This window comes from Rhizopus delemar, genomic scaffold (genome assembly GCF_000149305.1).
Source record: "Rhizopus delemar RA 99-880 supercont3.2 genomic scaffold, whole genome shotgun sequence".
Classification (NCBI taxonomy): Eukaryota; Fungi; Mucoromycota; class Mucoromycetes; order Mucorales; family Rhizopodaceae; genus Rhizopus; species Rhizopus delemar.
The window spans coordinates 938,565-959,280 of record NW_027137828.1 but is presented as its reverse complement, the minus strand read 5'-3'; the positions used below and the strand labels follow the sequence as shown (position 1 = coordinate 959,280).

Sequence of the window (20,716 nt, the reverse complement as noted above, 5' to 3'; positions counted from 1 at the left end):
AATATTTAGTCAAAGTTACAGAAAAGACAGGCTATGTCTATCTACCGTTTCCAGGGAATTTAACAAGTTGAAGTTGTTCATTCACTTCAGGCCATAATTCCGTAGCACCAGCTAATGCAATACCACCTACAGACATCAAGCCGTAATACAATGCTTTATTATCTTGAATACGTTCACGGAATGGGTGTCCTTGATAATTGATGGCAAAAGTAGAAACTTGCATAGATAATTGAATAAGATAAATAGCACTGTTCAATAAGCTTGGTTCAAATTCGCCTTCTAAATCAACCTCTTTTTGTCTGTTTTTTTTTTTTAAAAAAAAAAAAAAATATGTAAATGGCTCTATGTTTTTATAAAAAATGACTTACGGTTCTAAAGATTTTGCGAGGCTGTTGATGTAAACCAAGGAAGCAATATGAATAGCAAATTGACCCAAGACAGACAAAATAATATAAGGATTAAAGATGTTGGGCTGAGGTCTTTCTTTTGATAATTTATCAAGAGGTCTTCCACGAGAGATACAAAGGAAACAAACAGCCATCAACATACCAGAGATCGTGTGTTGATAATCACCAAATTTAATACCGTCAAGGTACAACACCGATAAACTGTAAGCAGAGATCAAACAATTCAAGGCCAAAATCTTGTACATCTGAATGGTTGCAACCAGTGTACATCTTCCTTGACGAATGATGTTGTTGATAGAGGTCACATTACGAAGCTTGGAGGTGAAGGGAGCAGCGACAGAGGCATCACCAAATTTAATCGTAGGTGGCTCTTCCATATCCATGCCTTCCATCATTTTCTGAGTTGCTTCTTCAATCTTCTTCTTTTGTTCCAGCTGACGTCGTTGAGCTGGAGTCAAATTTTGGTTTTGTTGTTGAGCAATCTGAGCGGCGTACTCTGGGAAAAGATGAGCAATTGCAGGAGGTGGAGGTGGAGGAGGTTGATTGAAGCGAGCAGCAATACTCTTTTGTTGTTCATACATGGCCTTCATGCGTTCAATTCTTTGCTTTTCAGCAATCTTTTGAAGATCTTCCATTGTACCGTTCAAGAGAGCAACACCAATATGTGCCTGTTTCAATGCACCCACATCGTTCGTACCGTCACCGGCCATCAAAGTGGTGTATCCAAGATCTTTTAATCCAGTCAAGAGGTACTCCTTTTGTGAAGGAGATACACGGGCATAAACCCAAGTATGTTCAAGGATCAAATTCATATTTTCCTTATTAAGCATAAATTGACTCATAGCGGAACCAGTCAGACAAAGATCATAATTATCCAAAAGTTTAGCATCCAAAGGTTCAGTAGCGTCAAATTCTATGCGGTAGCTTTCGTCAATAGTTTGGAATACAACCGAATTGTCCTTTCTTGCTTCATCCCTATCCACAATCAAAACATCACGTTCAACAATAGAAACCTCGCGAGCAACAGCACAAGCAGTCAGTGGGTTATCACCTGTAATCATGATACAACGGTGGGAGGATTCGTTCAATTCTTTAAGTGCTGCAATAGCATCTTCTTTGAGAGGGCAAGTAAACACGATGAATCCAGCAAATGTTAAATCAGACTCAACAGATTCACGGGGGAGGTCATTGATTTGGCTGGTGCTCAATTGATTGTCCAAGATCTTGTAACCGAGTGCCAAGACTCTGCTACCTTTTCTGGTATAATGTCTGTAGATATCCACATATTGTGCAGGAACTTGAGTGTACATGGACTTTTAATGTTTCGGGTGCACCCTTAACAGCAATAAATGTCTTTGGACCACTGAAAGAAGGGTGAACCAAGGTTGATACAGATGATTGTCGTTTAAGAGCAGAAGAGAATTGATAGCGGCGACGGATTTGTAAATGCTGTGATCTCTTTTCTCCTTTAGGTGCAACAATGTCATTGGGTGCTAATTCCCATTCAAGAGCTTTCAAGGTTTCTTTTTCCATTGGATCACCAACAACACCATCCTCCAATTCAACCAAAGCGTGAGCACTAGCCAAAACCCACTGAGTTTCCTTAGGGACCTTGGTAGCTGCAGATAAATCAATCGTTGGCTTTGAAACATCGGAGAATGCGACACCTTCAAATACAAGATCTTCACCAGTAAGGGTACCCGTCTTGTCAAAACAACAGACATCAACTCTACCAGCAAAGGGGATACGGAAGGGCTCGGTACAGAAAATAGCAAACTTTGAAAGAGCAACTAAACTACTGTTGACAGCCAAACTCAACTCCATAGGAAGTTCGGGTGGGACGACGGAGGTAATAATCAAGATACAGTCCAACAAGAGCTTGGATCTCTTACGATCATTCTCGATACCCTTTTGCCATACATAACCAGAGGCAGCAATGGCGAAAATAAGCAAGAAAAGGATGAATAACAAAGCTTCAAAGTTGTTGGCAGAGACGCGTTCAGTTGAGAAAATCATGGTACGAACCAATTCACCTTGAGATGTACCAAATCCAGTACGTGCAACAACACATACACAACCATGGTCAGGAGGAGCTTCAGATTTAGGTGGGGTCACTTGAAGTACTTTGGTACCACCGTAAAGAACGTTCAATTTGTCAGTTACCTTCATGTCAAATTCTTCATCTGGGTTTCGAAGAGCAACGGATTCCTAGTTATATAAAAATGTTTAATCATCTTTCCTTTTTCTTTAAGCTTCCGTTATCACCTTGATTAGAGGAGTGGATTCACCCGAAAGCATAGCTTCGTTTACAATACATGAACCATCCGCAATAACCAAATCACATGGAACTCCTTGATCTTCCTTGGTACGCACGATAGATACAACATCACCAGGCAATAATTCATCACTTTGAATCTGGACCCATCTCTTTTCTCTCTTTACATAGACTGGATAGGGTTTTTGGTTCATACCACGGAATTCACCAATTGTACGAAGACGTTGGTAGACCACAGTACATTCAAAAACAACCAACATAACAAGAGTAAATAACGAATAATACCAGTATTCGTCCAAGCACCAAAGACCAACACAGAATATTTGGAATACAAAGAAAGGAGCAACGGCATGTTCCTTGAAAAGTTCCATGAATGTAGGTAAAGGAATTTCAAACCTATTCAAAGAAATTAGCCAGTGTTTATAAAAGACCACAATTAATCTTACTTGTTTAAACCATAAGTATGAGTTAAAGATTCAATTTCTTTTTTGGTAGTCAATCCTTTAATGTCTTGATAAGGCTTTACAATGTGATTTGTATCTGAAGGGTAAAGTAGTTGTTCAAATTGTTTTTTATCAGGGTTCAAAATAAACTTCTTTTGTTGAAAAACAAAAGAAATCTCGTCTTCGTTGGTATCAATCGACTAGTTAAAAGTCGTTAATTTTTACTCTTTCCTGTTTCTGTTTAAAAATAATACCTTGCTATGCTCTAACTCAATAAGCATACCTTTGCCTTGATAGCGAAAAGGCACAATTTTGATAATAGTTGCTTTGTGAACATCTTTTTCCTTTTGCCACGAATGTTGTTTAGTTGCAGAGTTCCTTTCTCGCCTTTTAATCAACTTACCTTCATACAAGTAAAAAGTGCTTTTAAATCAACACTCCATTGACAGACTAAAAAGCTTAAAGCGTGTAAAGAGATGATGCTTCCTAATGTGACAAATGTCCATTCTTCTGATCCAAGGTAAATATCATATTTGTAAAAGTAAACATAAGAAAATACGGGATAGAATATACTAAGGAATGGCCAAACGTATAGATGCCATTGACGAGGCAACGGCACCAAAAGAGATGCTGAAGCAACTCGTTCAGATTGGACAAGTCTTTGCGTCCTAATTCCATACAATTAGAAGAAATGTTTGAGATCTCTTATAAAATACTTACATGACACAAATAATTGAAAGAGTCCTGAAAGAAGAAGAAAGAAATAATCTGGGCTTGTTCATTTTTATTCGACCACACAGGCTGTATTTTGCGGATAATTAATTGTGTCCAATGAGATTTTATAAAGTACCAAAATGGGATTCGTACAGATTTTCCTTGTAAAGATATTGGTGTTCTCTCCTTGATAAGAGTTAGAAAACCATCTGTCATTTCAACATCGTTTATTGTATTACCTTGTGTCTCACTATCGTATTTTGAACTCTCATATAAAACTGTTCCTGAGGAAAGGTATGAATCTAATAGCAATATGAATCCCAAAACAGTAACAAAAACACAGTGCTGCGAATTATAATCAATCGAATAATATTTATTCAAAACACTAAAAGAACAGTAAGAAAACTTGCTACGACTCGTTCACAATCGTGGCTTTGAAAAAAAAATAGGCACAATCCGTTTTCTCTTTCACTCAAGGCCTTTCTGTTCAACCATTCAAGTCTATTTTACAAGAAGACCATGCTTTTTAATCATAAGTATACCCCTAATTTGGTTAAAACAGTGATGATAAGCTAAATAACGGCAGAGGAATGATTAATTTGGAATTTTACTCATAGTTTTTTCTCTTAAACATGGTTATTAAACTACAACTTTTTGGATTCCTTATTCTTTAATAAGCTTGCTTCTAAAGTGAAAAAGGATGAGAAAGATACTGACAATAAAACGATGGCATATATATCGTTTTGATACCATAAACTTGAGATGCTCCTAGTTCTACAGGCAGTCATGATCTCACCATGAAAAGTAGCGGCATACATTGGCAAAAAATAAAATAAAAAAAGTCATCCCTGTTCATAACGTGCTAGGGCACCGCTTCATAAAATTAATTGATGAATTCAACAGCCTTTATTTTCAGTTTTATCAGTGTCTCAATATGACTTGTTTGAGCCTATTTCTCTTTTGATTGATCTGGTTTGTATGGGTATAACTACAGAATTGACTAAAAAAATTGGCCTTTCATTATGAGAAATTCAGCATTTTATAAGTCAAACAACAATAGCCAAAAAAAAAAAAAAAAAATGATAAAGATATTCTACTAAAATACGTTCGCAAATGTCAATGGCAGCAAGTCAATAACCAGAATTATAAAAACTAATAAATCCACGGAAAAAATTACGTCTGATGTATCAAATTCTGTCTGCTTTTCTTCATTTAAAGCTTACATACGTTTATGCCTTTTCTTTCAGTTATCTTATACTAAAACGCTTCTTGATGTACCTTATTCTCTATTCTTTATTGTTCTATTAAGCAAAATCATGAAAATAGGGTTAAATGCGATAAATGGTATGCAAAAAAACCATTTAGGATTAGCTATTCTTATATATTGCACTTTTACTAAGTGTGGTGAATGAAGTATTTTTGGCCAGTCTTCAGAACTTAATTTGCGGTCCGATTGACCGTCGGGAAATGTACTTGTTTACTGATACTATTTTAGAGGCAACATGACATCAAAATTAAATCATTACCAAGCTGTACACAATAGTAGGAACTGTATCTGAAAATAAGTAGACTCTAGAACTGAATTGATATCATCCTGATCGTTAGTTCATCGTTTTTTTCTTTTTTTATTATTATTATTCAAATGCCAAGCAACAACCATTTTGCAGATATTGCTCAAAAAGTACTCAACAACAAACAGTAAAGTATAACACACAAAACACAGAATTATCTACTCACTTTTATGACAATAGCGCGTCAGAGAAGCATTCAGAGGCGCATCAGACGTTGAGAAGCTATCCAGGAAATGAAAATCGTGGTGAAGTCTCAAAACAGCAAGGAAATATTCACGGAATTACCCATCCTGGCTCAACTGGAGTTATTTATGTGATGGATCGAGCAAAGAAAAGCGGCTACAATTATGATGACAAGGAGTGGTCAAACTTTGGCCAAGGTGCTCCTGAAGGTAAACAAAGGAAAAAAAAAAAAAAAAAAAAAGAAAAATATCCATCCTGACTTTTTTTTATTCATAAAGTGGGGCATATTGAGGGATGTAAAGAAAGACCTCATCGAATTGAGGTACCTGAAGATACCTATGAATATGCCTCCACAAGTGGCATCACTCCATTGAAAAAGGCAGTGGCTAATCTTTACAATGAAACTTACAGAAAGGGAAAGGAATCCAAATATACAGAGGAGAATGTATGCATTGTACCTGGTGGTCGAGCTGGCTTGAGCCGATTAGGAGCTGCCCTTGGCGATGTGCACGTGGGTTATTTTTTGCCTGAATACACTGCCTATGAGCAAATACTCTCTGTCTTTAAGAGCTTTGTACCGATTCCTACTACATTGGATGAAAGCACGCGGTATCATATTACACCAGATGAACTTGAGAAGGAAATCACCGGTCGAGGCTTGGGAGTCATCGTGGCATCCAATCCTCGTAATCCTACAGGTCAAGTTATACAAGACAGTGAGCTCGAAGCGCTTGTTCGCATTGCCAGAAATAGGCATACCACTATGATCATGGATGAATTCTATTCTGCTTATATCTACGATAAGGAAGAAGGCAAAACGGTCAGTATCAGTGAATTTGTGGATGATGTCAATGAAGATCCTGTGATCATCTTGGACGGTTTAACAAAAAACTTTAGGGTAAATCAATTTTATAAGCAAAAAGAAACTCTTTCTAAAGCTACTCGCTCTTGACAGATGCCCGGTTGGCGAATTTGTTGGATTGTTGCTCCAAAGACAGTGATTGCTTCTATGGAAAGCACAGGTTCCTTCCTTGAAGGAGGTGCAAGCCATCCCCTTCAATATGCTGCCATGCCTTTCTTGGATCCTGAAGTTTTCAAGAATGAAGCAAAGGCACTTCAGAAGCACTTTAAAAAGAAACGAGACTATGTTCTTGATCGACTAGAAAGGATGGGTTTAAAGGTACATGTGCCTCCAAATGCCACATTCTATGTCTGGTTGAATGTGTCTGGATTGCCCGAGCCTATCAACGCTGGTCTAAACTTTTTTGAAGAATGTCTAAAAGAAAAAGTGTAAGGAAAAAAAAAGAAGAGATATCTTTGGTCTCACTAATAATACATAGTATTGTCGTTCCTGGTATTTTCTTTGATGTGAATGTAAGTTTAAAACAAAATAACGCAAATCATTTGATTCATATTTATTCTTCTTTTCTTTCAGCCTGCACACCGCCGAGAACTGTTTGAATCACCCTGTCATCATTTTGTCAGACTTAGTTTTGGTCCACCAATAGAAGAAGTGAAGAAAGGATTGGATAATATTGAAAGAATGATAAACAAGTTCAAAAAAGATAGACAATAAGAGGAATGATTTATATGCTTGATTTATACACAACGTTAAATAAATATTATATCTATGATTTTTTTGTTTGTCTATGTAGTCTTTGATTTCTTTGCTGCTTGTACAAGAGCAAAGGCCAGTACTGTATAGTTTGTAAAAATATCCTTCATCATGAACAGTAATGCTTGAGATAAAACTGCTTTTGTTATTTGAGTACTCATGCCCTTTTTAAGAAAATGAGTGAATTTCGACAGTCTGGTTGTGCTAGATAAAGTCACTTACCTTGTACCAACCAAAGAAGCCTTCTGTTCTAAGTACACGAGCGAGGATATCTAAAGATCCTTTATAGGGAACTACTTTATCTTGATTTTCCTTTGAAGGCTTCCACTGAAGTCTTACTTTAGCCATAATATAAGGATAGGTGATAACAGTTGCTAAAGTCTTTGAGAGAGCACCCACCAAGAAGTTAACCCAGGGCGTCAAGGGCAACTTGAAGATGTTGACCACGATCTGTTTGATTTTTTCAAAACTACCATATGTGATAGCAGGATTAACGCAAAGAACGAGTGAGGGACGGATACCTCTCCAGAGGCCTTCGATTCCTTCTTCAGCAATGATGGTCTTGCAAGTGCCAACTACATCTTGACGTTCCGAAGGAGGCAAAGTCTGTTGACGAGTGGTGATGACTGAAACAGGTGTAGTGATCAATGTCGTCAGAGCTCCTGCAGCAGCTCCCAGGGTAAGTTCCATCGCGGTTGATAAAGTACCTCCGCGAGGATTGTATCGGTTGTTATAAGCCTTTCTCAAAAATGAGTAGCAGTAGAAATAGGTAAAATTGGTGGAAGCAGTTCCGATCAAGGAAGATCCAAGCCCAGCGTAAAGACCCGAAATGCCTTCCTTTTCCATAATGCGTGTAATGCCATCCCAGGCTGACTTGTAATGTTCATCGTCAGCTTGCTTTCCTTGCACTTGAATTCTTGTCTTGATGCTATTCGATAAGAAGGTTAATCCAGCATGATACAAGCACTTATTACAAATCTCACATGTCAAGTGGATAAACAAGTGCTGAGGCAAACATAGCACCGGCTGAACCTGCTGTTGCGTGTCCGATGGGAGGCAATGTTTCTTTGGTAACTGCAGTCATGATAAATAATAAAGGGGAAAAGAAATGAAAAAGAATTAAAAAAAAAAAAAAAGAGATGCAAATAAGAAGTTTGATTTTAATTTTGGAGAAAATGCTGACTCAAACGCTTTTGATTTATCGTGACTGTGTGTATCTTTTAGCCGTTTAACCCACACTTGAAACCTTATCAGGTCACCATCAGTAGCAGGAACAGTCTTAATTTATACTAAAAGAAGGCATTGAGATATGCTTGATTACTTCAATTTATAATGTTTTTTATTTGTCTTTTTTTTTTAAAAATAAAACCATTTATCCTTATTATTTTCATTATGTAAGTCTTTTTATATTTTATCCTCTCCTCATCAAATATTAAAAAACCGAAAAAGAAACAATGAATAGAAAGCAATAGATAGCTCCTAAAGGAATCTTAATTGAGCAGGTGTAAAGTGAAGTGGTTTCCAATCAAGTTTTTCAGATACAATCATACGTTTTCTGAGTCTCTTTTTCTCATCATTGCGTCTCCACTGTTCAACTACTTTATCTCCTAAACAGATGATATGTTGTCCCCGATAGTATTTTAAAGCTCCGATATTTTGCAGTGTATGTAAGATGTCTTGGATAGTGATTGATGTACGCTGTGATATCTCCTCTATTGTTGCTTCTTTTTGGGCCTGTAAGAGATATTCTATAATAGTCTCTGTCCAGAAGGCACGGTAAGATAATAAACCTAAATCTGATAGTGGTTTCTCTGGCGATCCCGTCCTTCCTTCCGCTTTTGACAGTTCATAAGAAAATGCAATCAGGAGACGACCATAACCAAGTCGTTGGTATTGTGGTAAGGTCAAGATACAAGCTACATTATAATTCTCCGATGACTCCTTTTCCTTTGAAAAGTATCCAATTAAATGATATCCATTTTCATCTCTTTCCGTCATACAATAGAATAAGAATGGATCGACATCATAGTACAATGTCTTGTGATCCAGGAACAGCTTCGAAAGCAGACACAAGTTCCTACACCATGTCTTTTGCTTACGACCATCAATTTCAAAGAAGGAAATTTCATCATGTCGATAGACTTCGTTGCCTGGTGGGTGATGCAACTGACATCGAGCCCTGTGTCGAATTAGTTGTTTATGAGAGGCATAATAGCTGAGACAGAATTCACAGATATAAAGCGTATCACAATAAGCATACTCAGTAGGGTAAGGTGAAAAATACCAAGTTTCGACCTCATGTTTCCCGATATGAATCTTATTCAAATTCTTTACTCTAGCAATTTCTACTACATTTTGGGTCATTGAACCACCCGTACGCAATTTTTCAATTTCATTCGCTTTCGAAAGCGTACTTTTATCTTCTTCCATTTCTTCATCTTCTTGAACATCCATTTCTACCGTCTGACCATGTTCATCTTCAGTTCCTAGCACAACCTGATCTACGTGTTCTTCTGTCTTTTTTTTATTCTTTCTTCCATGAGGCAATGTGTCTTGATTTTTACTTCCTCTACCTTTCTTTTGACCATCGGTTTTATTGGTCTTTTTAACTGGAAATTCAATAGGTCGTGAGAGATCCAAACGTTTGAGAGAAACCCACTCATCCAAACGTTTGTTAAATTCAACATAATGCACATAGTATTCTAATCTGTTGCCTTGTACTTCGCGAGAAGACAGGACTTCTGCTTTTCGGAATTCTGAATCTTCTTTGCCATTTATGATTGTGATTTTCTCTACAAACAATTTACAATTCACTGGAGCGGCTAAAAAATTTTGTATTTGTACTGCTTGTTCCATTTCTGTATTTGAACTATTATCTAAACTTGAAGTTCCATTAAAACTCTCAGAATGAGTAGGTATAATTCCTTCCATTGCATCCATTAAAGTAAATGTTTTTTTTTCTTTATAAAAAAAAGGAATTATCAGGTCTGCGAGTTGCTGACGTACCTACAATTTCTTTTCTTTTTTTTTTTTCTTTACTAATAAGTCAATTTGTTACCGCTACTGTGGGATGATAGAGCAACAGATAGTGGAGTATAAAAATAAAGGCAATTAATGATAATTGTCTGAGAAGTTGCAATAAAACGTATGGTTTCTTGTATGTTTTTATTAAGCTGAGATTGGTATTGATATGAGATCAAAAGTTGGTTAAAAAAGAAATGATGATTTTGATGCAAATGTCTCATTCGATTTTTTAAGATAACAATAAAATGAGGTAAAATTGATTACAGTAAAGCACATGGGCTTTAATAGGTCTCTTGTTCTTGATAATAGAGTTTCGTTTGCCGTTATTACATTTTATATAAGCTTTGTTAATAAAGCACAAATAACTAAACAAAAGAAGCAAGTTTTTGTTTATGGCTTTTTTGCCGAATAAAGTCCATACAAGCTATATTATTTTGTAGTGAGCCCGTCCTTACTTTTCAATATCAACTTACTCATTCTAAAAAGAATAATTTGACAAGAGCTAATCGTCAGTTTATTTTAATTCAGCTTACCTGTGTTTTATTTTTGACTTAGTTTAAGAGTTACAATGTAAATCAAAAGTACAGTGATTATTTTAGTAAGGCATCATAAAGGTGAATTGTGTGTCTTTTGAAAACTCAGCCTTTTAGATATAAAGAAGGATTCAATTGATTTTAGATTGACTGAGAAAAGAGGATCTACAGCTGAATTATATATAAAAGAAAAGACGTGTAAAGAAAAATAGGTTCTTTTATAGATGAGGTTTATTTTCATACGGGATATACCAAGCCATTTGGTTCTCTTTAGGTGCAAATCCACATTTCTCATAGAATGGAATATTCTTTGTAGAGCAATCTAAAATAACTATAGAAGCAATATGAATAATAAGCTCAGTGTTTCATATATATGTCATCAAAACCTTTATAACATCCAGTTTGTTGTGCAATAAATTTTAATGCTTCAATGATTCGAAGTCCCAACTTTTTGCCTTGATGTGATGAATCCACTGCGATATCTTCTATATGACCAACGATACCATTCTTGTGAACAAATTTATGTTCAATTAATATTGTTCCAGTAGCAGCAATACGATCATGCTCTTCGTCTGTGATTGTCACTGTATAATCTATTGATAGCAATTTAGTTTTATGTTTAATAAAGTAGCCACTTACATGTATCATTGTGCTTTTTCATATATTGAAATTGAGTATTCCAAGTCTCTGTTGTATGATGGCCTACTTCAGTCAAGACAGATAGCACTTGTAAATAGCCTCGATAATAATCTTTTGAGCGTAAAGGATGTAATTTATATCCTTCATGTAGCTGTGATTGAACTTCAGATGAAATGTATTTTTGATCAAATAAATAGTCTTCAACGTCTTCTATTAATGTCATAATGTAAGTGAAAGAGAGAGAGAGAGAAAAAAATAGCTGAAAAGAAAGTAAGAGAATAGATTTATTTATATTTTTTTTCCACGGATAATAATGTTTTTATAAAAGTAAAAGGGAGACAAAATAGCAATAAACTAATTATTTTCATTCCGCGGAAAAAAATACTAAAAATAAATTTTATTTCTCTCTCTCTCTCTCTCTTTCTCTCTCTTTTTTTCGCTGCTATAACAACAAACATGATGATCCTTATCTATCACTACAGTCTTCTTTATTTTATTTATAAACCACAGTCTGTCTATTTGAAACCTTTCTTCTTTTTAGCAGTGATCACATACACACACGACTCCAGAAAAGCACGAGGTTTTAATCCTCAAAGCTTTTACTTAAACATAGCTCATTTGTTCCGAGGGATGAATACAAACATTTACAAACAACGATTCTCCCATGCATCCTGTAGCTGAGTTAACAATGGTTTGTTTTATCTGAGCGTGGCTGTTGCTATCACAACAAATCAGGGAAGAGGGTTTGAAGGGTAAGCATGAGTTGATATTTTATAAGAAATGTTTTCACGTGTATCCACAAAATATATTCTTCTTTTACTTGAATTATAACTAAAAAGGAAAAATATTAAGTATCTTCTTGATTGCAGATTAAAGTCAATCGCTCTCTTTTCTTTTTCATTAAACATGACGCGTCTTGAGATAAAAATAGGTGTTGTAATTTGAGGGAAACTATCTCATTTATGATCTGGTCAACTATATGAACAACAGTCAATAAAAGAAAGAGAATTGTCTACAAGTCAAGAAAAAAAAACGTGTATAAATGCAATACTTGTGAATTCATTTATATATTTGTTTAGTATAAACATTTAATAATTGAAAATGAAGTGTTTTTATTTCTTGTGCTCTCTCAAAAGGTATAGCAAAATGAAATCTATGCGCAAATTAAGATTACTTACTCCTTTAGCCATGAATTTATTTTATTATCATCATCTCCTTTTCTCTATTCAAACTAAACCTTTTTAAGAATAAAAGAAGGATCGTCTCTGATGTGTTACAAAAGTTTTTTTTTTAAGAAGATTATATTTCTTGTAACAGAAAAATATTCAAAAGACGTTCATTTTATGTAGTTCTATTATTCTCACCATCTTTTTACAATTCTTGTTCTTTTATTATTAAGTAAAGCTTAAATTATCTCAAGAATTTATCATTGGTTTGTCTTATTTAATTGTATGCGTCATAAAACTCTACAAAACATATACCAAAGTAAGTTATATCTGCATCTGACTTCTCTTTGTTAGTTACAATGCTTTTCACAAAAAAAAAAACAAGAAACAGTCCTGCTGAGTGTCAAGTTGTATTCAACCATAGCAAATGACAGCTCACAAGTCAATATATTTGAAGAGTAAAAAAAGTTTATGAGTGGTTAAAAATGGATAAAAAAGAAATTTTTTTTTATTGAAATTTAAAAGCTCAAGTTACACATCAAATTCTAAACTACGGTTCTTCTTGTTCATAAAGCTTTATATGAAAATGTATTTAATATTAAAATAAAGAAAATGAAATAAATCTTCTAGGCTTATTTGAATAAAGAGAAATAGAATAAAATAGATAAAAAGAAAGGGATTATCTGTTGATGTCACACAGGAATTCACTTAACCTTACACAGATCGCCATTAATAGAACATCCTCCTTCCTTTTTTCTTTTCTTTTTCTTTTCTTTCTTGAAATGTATTCAACAAAAAAGAAGTTGACTGTTGGTTTAATAACACTTTTTATCACTACAACCTTATTTTATATTACAACAAGGCCAAAACCAACTAGTCAGATTCCAGTCATCTTTCCAACTCCTTTTGAGATTCATACACCAGCAATAAATGAAAAATATTTATCTTATTTACCTCATTCTGGATTTCATAATCAAAGAATAGAATTAGAAAATGCTTTATTACTTGCCACTTATCTCAATCGAACCTTACTTGTCCCACCTGTCATGTTGGCTAACCCAGCAATGCCCTGGCTCAAGTACCCGAAGCTATACGAACGCTTATTATTTCAATCTAAGCATGGACTAGAACATTGTGTGACGATTGAAGGTGACATGCCATTGCCTAGTGAATGCTTAAACAGTTTCCGATATACCAATATACCCTGGAGCTTCTTTTATGATATGAAAAAAGTACAGCAGCATAGTACACCCGTCGTCTTTCGTGATAGTCTTAGTTATGAATGGATATATCGACATTTGCAAGTGAAACACAAGGAGATTTACTTCTTTAGAGATTTGATGCCATATGAATATCAAATACATGATGACACTTCAATTGATTTACCACTCGATCGATTCAACTACCGCATTCAACTCAATACATTAAAAAAGATAGAACATCCTGTACTTCATTTTGGAAGTATGTTTGGTTCTTATAGGATATTAGCAGAGACTGAGGAGCATGCAAATGTACTACGCAAGATTCGATCAAACATGATATTTAGTCACCCTGTGTTGACCGAAGCGACCAACAGAATTGTACAACAATTGGGACATGACTTTATTGGTTTACATATTCGTGTGGGTGATGGTATATTCAAATTACGAGCATCTATTTTAGTGGATGATATCTTTCATGCGCTGGTAAATGAATTTACCGATTTAACTCTTGAGGAAGTATTAGAATTTGATCCGGAGCACGACAAGGATCGAACGGAATCATCCGATTATGAAGTTGTATTACGTAGCATGCCAGTAGAAGCCAATCATACCAAGCCTATCGAAATTCATCACCCTATTCATTATAAACCACCCACAAAGAAAACTCGATTGTCCTGTCAACCATCGAATACGATCACACGCCGATTCCAGCACACTGTGCTTTATATTGCCACAGATGCTCCCAATCCAAGACATCATCCTTTATTACGCAAACTATTCAAGTTGTTTCCTTGTACATTTGTCTTGTCAGATTTCGAAAAAGAATGGAAAGAGGTTAAAAAGTTACAAGTAGTTGAAGAAAAAGTCTCATTAGAAGGTTATCTGATACCCATGCTGGATGCCATGATTGCTGCACATGGACATACATTTTTTGGTACACCCCATAGTACCTTTTCAAGTTATATAGAAAGACAGTTAAATCCTGTTTATACCGGAAAACAAGTACAAGTGATGGGATTGAAAGATTATTTAAAACAGCAATAACAGTAATAAAAATCGATCGAATATTCAATCAATTAGGCATGAAACTTTGTTTCTATAGAAATAAAAAATAAAAAAAAAAATCGATCGAAAAAAAAAAAACATTTATAGAAAATTTATTTGTATTACTTTCCCCTTTTTTTTATTCTTTTTTTTATAAATGCAAATAAAGCATCAGCCATGGGGTATACAAGCTCAAAATAAAATTGATATAGAATAGATCAAGCGAGTGTGTATTAACGACTGTATTAGAACACAAGAAACAAGCTACCATCCATACTTTTAAACCAAAGCAAACTTTATTTACAAAAAAAGAACAAGAATCAATTGATTTTTTAACTTGCTGCCAGAAATGTTTGAGGCCATTTAATCAACCTACTACACTTTCATGCGGATTAACATTGTGTTATGAATGCATTCCATCCAATTCATTTCAGTGTACATCATTTACTTGTCTCAGAAGCCACCAAGAACAAAACAAACCAAATATTTTATTATCACAGATACTAGCTGAATTTAGTAACAAACAATCAGTGATTAAATCATTATTCGATTGCCCTATCTGTTGTTCATCCTTGATTGATCCAATCACAACTCAGTGTGGACATACATTCTGTAAACAATGTTTAAGCCACCTCCCGTCAAGATATTATCAATGTCCTCTATGTAGGCATACACTGGGTAGACTAGGCAAAGTAAATCAACTGTTGGTTCATTGGTTCTCTTTTTTGTTTAATTCAAACTCAATCATGAATGAACATTCTTCTTCTGTTGCTTTGATTCAGCTGAATATCTCAACCCTCGTTGTTCCATCACAACCCTGTCTATTTCATCTCTCTACTAATAATAGCATACTAGAGTACATGTCAGCCAACCCTAATCAAGATCATTATGCTATCTGTTTATTTACAAAGGACACTGACCATTCGTTTTATGAATATGGAACCATGGTTCAACTTACTCATATCGACATCGTCCCTGGTCTTTCTCATATTGTCATTCAAGCCATGGGCTTATTTCGTGTAAAGATCAATCAGATTTCGTTTGATCTATTCAATTGCTGCTATGTGGGCGATATCACACGATTAGATGACAGAACAGAACCCAGTGCAGTTGACAGTGACTGGAATTTGCCCATTCGAAATAACAAGCTGCTGTCCAATCAACCTCGTCCAGTTTCGATGCGTTTAGGAAACACTCTTCCTTCATTTAAGCCCTTGAATACTTACTTATCCTCGAGTCGTCCCAGTTGGGTATCTCACATGACAGCACATAGACACATACCTGCCTCTCTAAACACCTTTTTACCTTCACCTTCTTCCCCATCAGATCAATTTCAGCAGCAGACTGTTAACACTCTTATCGATCAACAGCTTCTTCCTCTCCTAAACGGTTTCTTTGCAAAACATGAACATCATGTAACTCAATATCGCTGGTATCTACAAAAGGAAGAACCCGAGGCTGCAGAAGCACTGGTTTGGTGGCTTGGGGTAATTTTACCTTTGACAGATCAACAAAAGTTGTATCTTTTTAAAACACATACCCTTCTAGAAAGAATTACACAGCTCATCTCTTGGTTAAATAATTTCTAATTTATTATACTCTTTTCATCATCTTTATAATTTTTTTAATTCATGTTCCCTTTCTTTTTATATTTATAAAACGTATACTTAATGTCATGTTTATTGAATCACGATTCTACTGAAACAGTTTATGGGTAAAGATTTTTAAAGGGCCTCCTTTCCATAAAACCTATAATAATAAAGAACGATTAAGAACAATATATTTATCTACAATTGATGGTTGAGCATAACACTGGAGAGAAAGAGAATGTAAAAAGGATATTTAGAAAGCATTCTTTTTTGCTTTTTGTTCCAGGAAACGATCTCGATAAGTTCTTCTCTTTGGTTCTGCTTCTGATGATGGAACAAATATTTTTAAATTAGACTATAGCGTTGTATTAGTCGCATTTTTCGTACTTGTGATTGTTTACCTCTTTCTTTGACTTCTTCAATGTAAACTTGTTGCTGTTGGGTGATAAAGGCAAACTTAACAATATCTCTTGCCATTTTTTCTATAAACAAGAATAAGTCAAGAATTGCATGTACAGCTTTTTGATTCTACTTGTGCTATTTTTCTGCTTTCTTCTTCTTTTTCTATTGCTTTTAACCGTGCCAATTCGATAACCTTGTGTTTGACTTCATTGGCTTCCCACTGAGCCTTTTGTTGTTCATATTCTTCCCCTTTTTGATTTTCTATTTCTTTAGGCACTTCCCTTGATTCGGCAATCTCTTTTCGTTTTTTGCTTCTTTTTTCAAGTTTCTTTTGTTTTCGAAATTGCCAACGCGGTAATCTTTCTTGTTCATTAGGCATAAAAAAATAATGGAAATAAAAATAATTTTAAAGTTGAATGCTGAAGTTTAAACATTGTGAACTGGAAGTTTAAAAATGCAGTTGTTTGAAAAAGTAGAGTCGCAGTTTTAAAATTTGAAATAACTATATGACAAAGATCCTTTGCAGTCTTCCCTTCCTTTACACAGCAACGTCGAATCAATATGGTAACTTATACAAAACTCATCCATCCATCATCAATACTTTTTGTGCCTAAAGAATGAATGGACAGAGGATATAAACGGATGGATGGATGTGGATTTTTTTTTTTTTTGGAAAAAGACAGAACGTGACTAATTCAATTGTACACAGCCCTTCGTCAAGCAGCAAAAGAACAAGGCTTACTTTAAGCGTTACCAAGTCAAGTACCGTAGAAGAAGAGGTATTGTCATATATACAAAAAGAGCAGACACTCTCTTTTCGAATTATATCTAGCTTTCAGTCTATATACAGTCGAAATGCGGCAATAGAATTTATAAACGAAAGGAGAGTGTTGATTTTTACAAGAGAATTAATTAAATTGTTCATTAGAGGGTAAGACCGATTACTATGCTCGTAAGAGACTTGTTGTTCAAGCCAAGAACAAGTACAACTCCCCCAAGTACAGAATGGTCGTTCGTTTCACCAACAAGGACATTATCTGTCAAATCGTTTACGCCAAGCTCCAAGGTGACTTTGTCCTCTCTGCTGCTTACGCTCACGAACTTCCTCGTTACGGTATCAAGGGTGGTTTGACCAACTGGGCCGCTGCTTATGCTACCGGTCTCTTGCTCGCTCGTCGTACTTTGACCAAGCTCGGTCTTGCTGACAAGTACGAAGGTTTCGCCGAACCCGACGGTACTGTCCAAATGATCGAAGCTGCCGAAGGTGCTCCTCGTCCCTTCAAGGCCTTCCTCGATGTCGGTCTTGCTCGTACCTCTACTGGTGCTCGTGTCTTTGGTGCCATGAAGGGTGCCTCTGATGGTGGTATCTACATTCCCCACAGCGGTAACCGTTTCCCTGGTTTCGATATTGAAACCAAGACCAACGATGACGAACTCCTCCGTAACTACATCTTTGGTATCCACGTCGCTGAATACATGGAATACCTCGAAGAAGAAGATGAAGAACGTTACAAGAAGCAATTCGCTACTTTCATCAAGGAAGGTATCACTTCTGATGCCGTTGAGGATATGTACGCTGAAGCCCACGCTGCTATTCGTGAAAACCCTCTTCCTCAAATCACCGAGAAGAAGAAGTCTGGTACTCTCCACAAGAAGCCCGCTCGTCTTACCAAGAAGGAACGTCTTGCTAAGATTAACGCTGCCAAGGCTGCTTTTGAAGCTGAACAATAAATTCCTTGCTCATTTTGCATTGATTGAGACACATGTATTATATTATTTCTGCTATTTGTTTGTTTATCATGCTTAATTTGATGCGGATCTGTGCTATGCAGATCTGTTTATTTTAATATTATGCATTAGATTATTCATTGTTCTCATTATTGCTGAAATACTGCTTTACTTTTTTTTTTTTTTTTGCATTGAGATATCAGTCCTATTGTACAACTGTGTTTTACAGTCTTATAAAGTAGATAACACTCAGCATAAAAATAGCACAAAGACAAAAAAGGGCTAATAGGAACGTTTGCGTTATTTTGTCCAGTTACCTTTAATTGCTCAGCTAAATATCTCCCAATCAGAATGCATCATCATTGTTTTCTTTTTGTTTTTGTAAATAAAAATCATAGTATTCCTGGGTTAGAGTAAACAATACAAAAAAATGAATAAATAAGAAAACCAAAACATATTTACGCAAAAGGAAAATGAAAGCAAAGCAAAATGGCATAAACATTGAGGAATCTCTGTACAACTCATTATATGCTGAATATAAAAAATGAAAATTTCTTTCGTGAAACGCTGATTTATTTATTAAAACATGGTCTAAAAAAGGGGCTCAAAAGATGAAAAAAAAAAGAGAAAGAAAGAGAGAGAGAGATAGAAGAGAAGAAGATCTTGATTCAAATCATTGATTTTCAAATGAAAAAAAAAAAGAAAAGAGGCAAAAAAAAAACTTTTTTTATTCAAACTTTTTTGCCCCTCTTTTTTATTTTTTTTTTGTGCGCACTTTTTCATTAGCTTTCGCTCCTTTTTCTCTCTTGTTTTTTATACTTTTTTTTTTTTGGACAAGAAACAGAGAAAAAGAGACATAAAGGAAATAAGAAACGAAACGACAACAAGTATCTTTAAATATCCTTTCCTTTCCTTTCCTTTCAATTTAAACAATATTCATTCCTTTTCTCAATTAAAAACTTTAACATTACAACCATTTTATTATTACCATGGCAGCTTGTTGTGCAAGGTTTGTGCTTGTCTAGCTTTTTCCTTTATTGTTGTATATTTAATATTTGCTTAATAGACTGAGTAAGGTTTATATGGTTATAACCAACCTGCTTTTTGCTTGCCTTGGTTTAGCATTTTTAGCATTTGGATTGATAGGCTTAAAGACTGGCTTTTACGGATCCAGCCTATTCCCTACAAATATATTTAAATGTAAGCGCATAGTATTTCAATTGACCTTTTTTAATAAATCTATGTAGGGCTTGCCATTCTTGGAGCCATTGTTTGTGTAGCAGCCATCTTGGGTGCTATTGGAGCATTTGTCAGAAAGAATTTCATCACTTGTATTTACATGATTATCATTTTAGCAGCTCTTGCTTTACAAGTCTATATTGGCATTAAGTTTTATAAAGCTTCTGCTAATGTTTCTGCTTACATGTCGGATCTCTGGACACCGGCAAGCACGGACTATCGTGCTAGTCTTCAAAATGAGGTACACACAAATGATTACACACTAAAATACGTTTACTAATATATATGCAGTTTAAATGCTGTGGATTTCAAACCAATATGGATAAGTACGCCAAAACGGATCAGTGCCATCCAACAGCCAAATCAATTGAAGCGTTCCCTCCATGTGCTGATATCTTACAGTCTTATGCTAAAAGCACATTCGGAAAAGCCTATCTGGTCATGTTTGCCGCCCTCTCTTTAGAAGTTTTGGCTATGGCTAATGCAATTACATTGCTGTGTACAAGCTTTGGAGGAGATGAAGAAAGCGAAAGGCGTAAACGTAGAAAATCTGGTATAAAGCTTGACGATATGTCAGTTGAGACGCCAACTACGTTAGTAGGATCTTCCTATAACCTTTATGACGAGCAGAAGAAATATTATGCTGGTTCTCCTGGTGGTGGCAATGCTTCCTATTCGACTCAAGATGTTCATTCACCTGTGAGTAATGGATATGGCATGTATAACCAAAACGCCTATCAAAGCAGCCATGGAAATCAGTACAATGCATATTAGTGGTGATAGCCTTATTCTTTACTTGTTTATATTATATATTATCAATTTGTTATTCTATTATCCCCCATTCATCTTTCTCCTTCTTTATTATTTCTTTAGTAAAATATATAACGTAACATTTTTTATACTGAACAAAGAATATAAATTATATCAATTTATAATGAATTA

General features: G+C 35.3%; 10 protein-coding genes across 10 annotated transcripts; 5 read left to right on the top strand and 5 right to left on the bottom strand.

Moving 5' to 3' along the window:
* Positions 1–266: 266 nt before the first annotated feature.
* On the bottom strand, positions 267–547 carry RO3G_02592 (uncharacterized protein; the record flags this gene model as incomplete). The annotated part of the gene is made up of 2 exons (XM_067657183.1): positions 267–279; positions 369–547. 2 exons carry the CDS (start codon positions 545–547, stop codon positions 267–269), a joined length of 192 nt encoding a protein of 63 aa, XP_067513284.1.
* Positions 548–6,761: 6,214 nt separating this feature from the next.
* Positions 6,762–7,169, top strand: RO3G_02591 (uncharacterized protein; the record flags this gene model as incomplete). Its single annotated transcript, XM_067657182.1, has 3 exons — positions 6,762–6,883; positions 6,934–6,967; positions 7,029–7,169. The coding sequence occupies 3 exons, from the start codon at positions 6,762–6,764 to the stop codon at positions 7,167–7,169; spliced, it is 297 nt and encodes a 98-aa protein (XP_067513283.1).
* A 71-nt stretch (positions 7,170–7,240) lies between these two features.
* On the bottom strand, positions 7,241–8,292 carry RO3G_02590 (uncharacterized protein; the record flags this gene model as incomplete). The annotated part of the gene is made up of 3 exons (XM_067657181.1): positions 7,241–7,372; positions 7,431–8,136; positions 8,192–8,292. The coding sequence occupies 3 exons, from the start codon at positions 8,290–8,292 to the stop codon at positions 7,241–7,243; spliced, it is 939 nt and encodes a 312-aa protein (XP_067513282.1).
* A 395-nt stretch (positions 8,293–8,687) lies between these two features.
* On the bottom strand, positions 8,688–10,148 carry RO3G_02589 (uncharacterized protein; the record flags this gene model as incomplete). The annotated part of the gene is made up of 2 exons (XM_067657180.1): positions 8,688–10,000; positions 10,091–10,148. 2 exons carry the CDS (start codon positions 10,146–10,148, stop codon positions 8,688–8,690), a joined length of 1,371 nt encoding a protein of 456 aa, XP_067513281.1.
* Positions 10,149–11,122: 974 nt separating this feature from the next.
* On the bottom strand, positions 11,123–11,627 carry RO3G_02588 (uncharacterized protein; the record flags this gene model as incomplete). The annotated part of the gene is made up of 2 exons (XM_067657179.1): positions 11,123–11,358; positions 11,405–11,627. The coding sequence occupies 2 exons, from the start codon at positions 11,625–11,627 to the stop codon at positions 11,123–11,125; spliced, it is 459 nt and encodes a 152-aa protein (XP_067513280.1).
* Positions 11,628–13,352: 1,725 nt separating this feature from the next.
* On the top strand, positions 13,353–14,816 carry RO3G_02587 (uncharacterized protein; the record flags this gene model as incomplete). The annotated part of the gene is made up of 1 exon (XM_067657178.1): positions 13,353–14,816. The coding sequence occupies one exon, from the start codon at positions 13,353–13,355 to the stop codon at positions 14,814–14,816; it is 1,464 nt and encodes a 487-aa protein (XP_067513279.1).
* Positions 14,817–15,676: 860 nt separating this feature from the next.
* Positions 15,677–16,405, top strand: RO3G_02586 (uncharacterized protein; the record flags this gene model as incomplete). The annotated part of the gene is made up of 1 exon (XM_067657177.1): positions 15,677–16,405. The coding sequence occupies one exon, from the start codon at positions 15,677–15,679 to the stop codon at positions 16,403–16,405; it is 729 nt and encodes a 242-aa protein (XP_067513278.1).
* A 253-nt stretch (positions 16,406–16,658) lies between these two features.
* On the bottom strand, positions 16,659–17,186 carry RO3G_02585 (uncharacterized protein; the record flags this gene model as incomplete). The annotated part of the gene is made up of 3 exons (XM_067657176.1): positions 16,659–16,760; positions 16,807–16,887; positions 16,938–17,186. The coding sequence occupies 3 exons, from the start codon at positions 17,184–17,186 to the stop codon at positions 16,659–16,661; spliced, it is 432 nt and encodes a 143-aa protein (XP_067513277.1).
* A 626-nt stretch (positions 17,187–17,812) lies between these two features.
* Positions 17,813–18,538, top strand: RO3G_02584 (uncharacterized protein; the record flags this gene model as incomplete). The annotated part of the gene is made up of 1 exon (XM_067657175.1): positions 17,813–18,538. One exon carries the CDS (start codon positions 17,813–17,815, stop codon positions 18,536–18,538), a length of 726 nt encoding a protein of 241 aa, XP_067513276.1.
* A 986-nt stretch (positions 18,539–19,524) lies between these two features.
* On the top strand, positions 19,525–20,548 carry RO3G_02583 (uncharacterized protein; the record flags this gene model as incomplete). Its single annotated transcript, XM_067657174.1, has 4 exons — positions 19,525–19,544; positions 19,602–19,735; positions 19,783–20,015; positions 20,066–20,548. The coding sequence occupies 4 exons, from the start codon at positions 19,525–19,527 to the stop codon at positions 20,546–20,548; spliced, it is 870 nt and encodes a 289-aa protein (XP_067513275.1).
* Positions 20,549–20,716: the final 168 nt, after the last annotated feature.